The 7,555-nt window shown below is 48.0% G+C and overlaps 2 protein-coding genes across 2 annotated transcripts; one reads left to right on the top strand and one right to left on the bottom strand.

The window, feature by feature from the left end:
- Window positions 1-609: 609 nt before the first annotated feature.
- Window positions 610-4,991, top strand: SARC_05198 (hypothetical protein; the record flags this gene model as incomplete). Its single annotated transcript, XM_014300952.1, has 3 exons — window positions 610-644; window positions 1,200-1,326; window positions 1,522-4,991. 3 exons carry the CDS (start codon window positions 610-612, stop codon window positions 4,270-4,272), a joined length of 2,913 nt encoding a protein of 970 aa, XP_014156427.1. The 3' UTR covers window positions 4,273-4,991.
- Window positions 4,992-5,059: 68 nt separating this feature from the next.
- On the bottom strand, window positions 5,060-7,355 carry SARC_05197 (hypothetical protein; the record flags this gene model as incomplete). The annotated part of the gene is made up of 4 exons (XM_014300951.1): window positions 5,060-5,614; window positions 6,280-6,458; window positions 6,998-7,174; window positions 7,251-7,355. The coding sequence occupies 4 exons, from the start codon at window positions 7,353-7,355 to the stop codon at window positions 5,467-5,469; spliced, it is 609 nt and encodes a 202-aa protein (XP_014156426.1). The 3' UTR covers window positions 5,060-5,466.
- Window positions 7,356-7,555: the final 200 nt, after the last annotated feature.

The following is a 7,555-nucleotide window of genomic DNA, read 5'->3' as shown; positions in this document are numbered from 1 at the left end:
GTATATATATATATATATATATATATACTTATTCCATTTTATGTTTATTGATATGTATGTATATGGGTGTTAATATATTACTATGTCTATATGTATATAGTGATATATATGTATATTTGTATATGTGTGTATGTATATATATACATATACATATACATTATATATATATATTTGTATATATATACCATATGTATCATATGTATCGCATATTGACTTGAGGCTGCTCAATATGTAGTTTACACAGTACTCGATAATGATGTGATTCGATTTGATTGCACTCGGACAGCAATATTCATTCACCTGGCAGCACAAGCTTGCTATTATTGTTTTGGATTAAGTTTTGTCTTCACTTATTTCAGTCATTTTCAATTGCAACACCATCTCATCGTATTCTGTTAATTTCTGTATACCGGAGACCCTTTGATACGCGCGCGAGTCTAAAAGATTTCTCCCCAGAGTTTGCCTGGTAGAAGTACCCAGTCGTCACACTATATCGATTGAGTTTGTTCCAAAAATCTCATCATACAATCTGCTCCACTCCTAAACTGTAGGAGAGAGACTTGTTTGAAGGATACACAGGAGTGCGGTCTCATCGTACATGCCGTTCCAATGGAGTCGCGCAGCTTCAGGTCACCAAGGGACACGTATGTTAATGTTGTACGTTTTGTTCTCAACTTGTAGATGATCCATGTTGCTGACTTTTGTACCGAGGAACACGTATGTTAATGTTGTACGTTTTGTTCTCAACTTGTAGATGATCCATGTTACTGATTTTTGTACCGAGGAACACGTATGTTAATGTTGTACGTTTTGTTTGCATCTTGTAGATGATCCATGTTGCTGACTTTTGTATGGTACTCACCAGTAGGCGAGCATACATAGAAGCCAGTTCGATATTTGCAGTGTGAACTCGGGATATCGTCAGCACGTGCGATGTTTTATGGGAGAATCAATTGACTTATGTGTGCTTATCGCAATACCAGGGCAAGCGTTCGGTCGAGGACTTCTCGCCTCTGAATTTCCGATATCTCATCGTCAGATAGCCAGAACCATTTTGGTACATGGTTACTTATAACTCTTTGTACGAAGATATTTCAGTCTAACGGATGGCCTGGTGATTATGAAACTTCTGAATGAGAACTTTGCTTGATTGCGCTTGTAACGAGCTTACCTCATGTTCCCCCTATCTGTCACTCCAGCTTCTTCCCTAGGCTACATAAACTTGGTTTCCGGACGATATGCACATCGCACAGGCAGCGAGGTCACTATCTGGCGGACTACTTTTGCTTCTTCTTGGATAATCATCCCATCAGCAACTTGTTCAAGGTATGTCGAGAGATGTGAAACATCTCTATGGCCGAACTTACCGAACTCGCCACCGATTTGTCTTCTGCCACCGCGACATTTCGTCACGCTGTTTTAGTTTGTGATGGGTTTTGGTTATTCAGTACACCAGGCACACACACACTTGTAGGCCTATTCAAATTTCTCGATCTCGAATCTCGTCTCGTGTTGTATCAGGTGATCGCTCGCCCGGGAGGCAAGGGAGCTGCCAGGCGAAGGGATCGTAGACGGAAGGCCCGAGAAGTACAAGCTCAGCAAAACCAAGCCCAGGTAGAGCAAGCCCAGGAAGAACAAGACTTAGAGTCATGCTCAGATATAGGCGAGGACATGGACAGGCTAGAACAATGGGGGCCATTGGATCACTTAGCTGCACCACCCAGTCTAGAGAACGAGCTCGGCACTTCGATGTTGCCTATGTATCAAGACAGTATGAAAAGCCAGCCTGTGCCTCCAACGAAACCGCTGCGGAGACTGGTATCTCACAGGCCTCAAGACGACACATTGGACTACCCGCAAGGCGATCCGGTGCATTCGAGTCACGGGTTTATGCCGGATATGACGGAGTCACACCTCAAATCAACCTCTGGTGCTATGTATGATAGTGAGCACAAGAACACAGCCTCGCACGGGCGAGCGCAGGTGCCTTTTATGGCGCCCATCCATGAACGACACCAGGACAACATGTACTTTCCCAGTCAGTTCGAAGACATTCCATCGACCTCCCCATCCAATCTAAACGGAGCGTACGGTCATGTCCCAGCTATACAGCGCAGTCAGAACACAAACGCCAGAGATAGACACCGTGGTTCTCTACCCGAGCCCCCCACAAAACGCTTGTTCGATATATCACTACTACGAGGCTCCCAAAGCCACAACGACAGCGAGACATCAGCTGTCGGTAGCGTTAGTTGGAAGGACAATCCGATATCCACGACGCTCAGTCTGAACATGGAGCAGGGCTCCCATGCCAATGGAGCCGCACAAGCACGATCTCGCACGATCTCATACCCTAGTTCGAATCTGGGGTTGAGCCAAAGTCCACGCAGTGTATCTGTACCGGGCCCAGGTCCCCCCTATACCAACCACCCACAAGACGACGACAGCCCATACATGTCCTTCCTGGCACGACGGCAGGCAGAGTACGACGCCCCATCCGCGCAATCGGGAACCAGTGCATCGCTGGCAGAGAGGAATGGTGCCAGCACCCTGGGATACCAGAACGCGCCAGAAACCGAGATGACCCGAGAAACAAGTTTGGATTTGGGTATGCATACCACGATGAGCCCCAGGGTCAGTACAAGTCACCCGATCAAAAAGACAAATTCAGCGAAGGATTCACAGGTCTCCAATATACCCATGTTCCTAGAAGCGCCTGACTTCATCAACGGAGGGCTATCGATGGACGTCCAAGCATTCATCACCACCAGCGAGCACCCGACCGGTCTTATGAACCGCGCACTGCCAAAACTCTTCGTCAGAGGCCATCCGGTTAACGCGCGCCGATGGAGTATAGAGGACGATGAGGTGTTGATCGTAAACTACCGTGCCAATATGAAATTGCTCGATGGCGACGGGGAGAGACTCCTGTCCCAGACTCAGGCTGGAGATCCGGTAGCGGGTGCGTTGGCTGACTCCCACGGTATCGAACCGCTGACCTACATGCCTGCTGGACCAACCTTCAGTGGGAAGTCAGACCTGCGCTCCTCGGGCGTTGGTGGGTGTTTGCAGGTGTCTACCTATCCATCATCGGATCATACTGCGAATACGTCACTGGCGAAGGCGGGTTCAGCGGGTACGCAGGCCTCCAGCAGGCTGAAGCAGTACTCCACACCCAGAACCAACACTCAGATGCAATCCGCACCATACGTCATGTCACCTAGACACTCCTTCTCCAACATGCGGCGGAAGGGATTGGAAACGGGCAAGTTCGGCGGCAGTGGGCGTTCCAATTCGTCGAATGGCACGAACGGCGATGTGCTGTCGCAGCCACCTGCACGTGGTACTGCGTCGTATGCGCGCAGCATGAGCGTAGAGAGTGGCAGAGCAAGCACAGTCAAACACCGCCACAGCCTCGCCCGAGAGAACTGGCCACGTTTGGGGAGTCATTGTTGTGAGGACGGCGACCAAGACACTCAGACGCTTCGACGGCTGTACATGCAGTTCGATGAGAAGGATTCTCGTTCCATGAACCCGGACAAGTCGGATATGGGCCTGCCGCAGGCGTCTGGCAAGACACGTCAGTCTCACTCCACTTTCGCTATGGATGGTGTCGATTTGGATCTGCCCAATGTGCCGAAGAGTACCGGAGGTCCGAGTGATAACGATATGGGTGGGCTCCAGCCTGGGCGTATGCTGAGATCCTCGCAGCCAGCTTCAGGGATGGAGACTGATGATATATACAAGGCCCTTTCCGCGGATATAGAAATGGATCTAGATATGGATCTGACCCGGGGCGTGCCTTTGCATGCTGCAGGGCAGGACGGGAATGAGTACGGGCGGATGGAACGCAAGACACGAGCTGAAGACGCTCGCCCCACAGCCGGCGCTACGGATGATTCTGGATCGAAAGGCCGTGGTATGCAAGATAGAATGCGTGTGCATGGGAAGCAGCCGGGCCCATTCACCCCGAGTCCAGAGAAAGACCGGATAATCGCCACTGTCAGGCACGAGCACAACGACGATCACTACTTGAGCTTCGGCGAGCAGGCTAAGGAAAGCACCAATCCACTCACGGCAGACCATCAGAGGGTGCGATGGTCACCTTCAGCGGGTTCGCTCCATAATATGAGCACTGTCGAAGCTGAAGACCAATTCGACAATCAAACGGCGCTGGGGCGGGCGCGATCCAGCCCAGTGCGCAATTCGACGCATTACGCGAGCGAGGACTTCGATATCGAATCCTATATCCAGAAACTATTCCAGGCGTAGATCAGCTTGCTCGTTGTCGCGAGGTTTCTCGGAAGCATCAATCTCAGTTGCAGTGGGTGATTGGCATTCTTTCTTGGCGCACCGATCACTGGCAACTGCTTGGAAACACCGTACAAAGCGAAAGTGATGGAAGGTGGAACGATGGGGGTCTGTGACTCTCACCCGGGGCAGCGAGGCTGTATCGCGATCGTTTGTGGGAGGATAGAGTAGGCGCTGTGAACACGAAGGCGATATAGACTAAATATATCGTCACTTCTCATAGGCGTGTTTGGTGTATATACTGAACATAGGCGACTACATATGTGTACTGTACAAGCGATAGAGAAGTAATAATTTCGAAGATCATAAGAAGAAAAGGGGAGGGAGGAAGATATTGTGGCGCAAGACTCCTTTGATATCCCAGTTGAGTTACCAAGGGGTGAAGCGTACTCGCGGTTGGGAGAGGAACTGTTGAGTTTAAAGGTAATATGATTGTTTCATACTACCATTAAGCACTACAGCAGTGGGATGTAAGCGTGGTAGTACTTACTTTCCGTATTAGGAGAACGTGTGCGAGCGTTGGCGCCAGCATCCGACAATAGTCCCTGAAAACACTCACGTGTATGTATATATATATATAGAAGTAATTAATCCAATTGAAGTTGCAGGCACACTAACTAAAGTGTCGCCCACAATGGGTACCCTAGTCTACATACCGTGCAGTGGCTTGAACCTGTCTCAATAAACTACTTATAAAAAAAAGCAGCGATTCTTGCATCTGTACTGAAATGAGGAACGATTTTCAGAATGTGACTTGAATATCCGGGTTTTTTATTTTGATGTAATGCGTCAATCAAATATCTTTATTTCCTAAGTTATCTATACCACGGCGGGACCCATTGTTGCTATGCTATAGTCGGGCATCTTCTCAGTACAGAACATTACAACCAGAACTCCCTACATATCGTCTACTTACTCGCGCGCGTGTTTTTCATTGCCTACAAAATTCGAATGAGCCATATGCTATGCTAGGCACCTTCATCTCTCACTCCGTACACAAAACCTGGTATGTGATGTATAGATGTACTATTCATTAACTAATTTGCTTGCGAACACCACAAGCCACCAATAAAGCATAGTTATCGTGCTTTCTCATCTACGTTCACGTCTAGACTATGCAATCCCCATCCAGTATCACTTGACTTAAATAAGTTATTAGGTTGTCTTCTTCTTGAGTTGACCTTTTTCGACCTTAGTCTTGTCTGCCTCGGAGTACCTGAGAAGCCCAGCTAGCGCCCCAAACAAGGCCACCGTGATACCACCAGCGATTTTGAACTTGTACCACTCACTGTTGGCCAAAGCACTGCAGCAGAATATCGGGAAATCGGCGTAACGATCCAAAAACAGTATTGAGATTTAGTGTTTAGGCACACGGCAGTGTATACGAAAGGGACACGGAGATACAGATACCCAGGTGGGTTGGCACGTATCAGGGAGTACGTGATCATTGCAATGGCGTCGCCTATGACACCGCTGGCACATTGCTCGCCATCCATTGTCAAAACATAGGTACATGGCCCAATGAACTTGGAAAAGATACCTGGTACCTACATACAGGCACAGCACAGCGCAACACGCCACCAATATACAACGAACCACAGGCGCGTGACTGGCGCAGGGGATACTCTGCTGCATGCAGACACCATACTAGCGAGCACCACAAGGCAACTGAGGCACATACACCAACACGCAGGATAAGCAGACGCACTTCGGCTGGTGGCTATGACGCCTGACTGACTATAGTAGACTAGAGATATACTGTTCGGCAGCCACAGAATCTGTGAATGCCGCGACAGGATGTGTGAAGGTTCAATCTCACATGTTCAACCTGATCTCTGCACCTGGTGCAAATTCACCAGCAAACGCTTTACGAAGACAGACCTGAACCACTGCGTATACCCTCATGCTGTTCCCAGATACATCACACATCACACACCAGGCAAGCCTATAGCGCCTCGAATCACATACTCTAAGAAGTAGGCTGAAGTGCCAACCATGAAGGAGGCAAACCAGAATCCGGTGATGTACAAAGGCGTCGTGGTGACTTCAACTTTCTTCTCCACACCTTCAAAGACACCGTGCTTCTCGTGGTAGTCGAGCAGGGCATCTTTCTTCTTGAAAGACGCATTGAGCCACTCCAACAATTCCTGTATACATGCAACCAGATACACCCACACACCCAGCCAAGCGAAAAGTATTTAAGATGAGTCTAGAATACGCTGAATGCCTCGTGATTATGGATATGTGGCCGTGGTGCGGTAAATTTTGGCGATCTTCAAGTGATTTCTTACCGGTGCCTGATTGGGTGCAAGGTGACCTATTTAACCTTAATCACCAGATACACACACTCACAGTTGTAGAACATGCTAGTAACTTTGAAATACTGACAACAGGCATATCACATGGGCTGCCTGAAGAGATAATATGCCGACAGTGATTCAATACAAGCGCTTAGCCTTGGAGACGATCTGTACAGTATACTGCTCAAGGGTCCCCCCTCTCGAGTCCCCTTTGGGTTCATACAAATAAGGATGAGTCACTCCATGGCAAACATGTCGGAACACACACACATACATATATATATATATACATACAAACACACACACATATATATATATATATATATATATGTATATATTTATATACATATATATATATATATTGCCCGTCGGTGACCTGTACATACCGGTTCTGTGCGAGGCAGGTCCTTCGGATCGTATCGTTCAAGATAGACGTGCACCTCCCCGCCCTCGCCCTTTAGCAGCTGTGCCATAGTAGGGCGTTTGTTGTCCTTGAAGGCCAGGGTCACATCGTAAATCGTATCGATATCATCACGGATGCACGATACGGTGTAGCTGAATCCCTGTATCAGACAGTGATTAAGGCGATACATAAGCATATACTATAATATATATACCTCGCAAATCAATGCATTGTACGCAAAGCTCTGGCGAGCTACCAGTGAAGGTGCATTGTGAAGCAAATGGTGATTTTTCGATGGGCTTTATATCAACGGCAAGTATTGTGCCCAGCACATTGTTCATGATTTTTATACTCTGTCGAAGACGCTCAGGCGTGAGACACGCATTGGCACCTAGACTGCAATTGAGAACAGACCTTCACCAGACAGATATGAGAATCGGGTATGAATAGTAGTTGTGTAATCCTCACAATTATACGCTTGCAAGTATCTGCTATAAGACTTGACCCCTCTGCACAAACCTCCCAGACAATCGCGCATACC

Source organism: Sphaeroforma arctica (genome assembly GCF_001186125.1).
Source record: "Sphaeroforma arctica JP610 unplaced genomic scaffold supercont1.323, whole genome shotgun sequence".
Taxonomy (NCBI): domain Eukaryota; class Ichthyosporea; order Ichthyophonida; genus Sphaeroforma; species Sphaeroforma arctica.
Note: the sequence above shows the minus strand (reverse complement) of the source record. Positions and strands in the feature narration are given on the sequence as shown.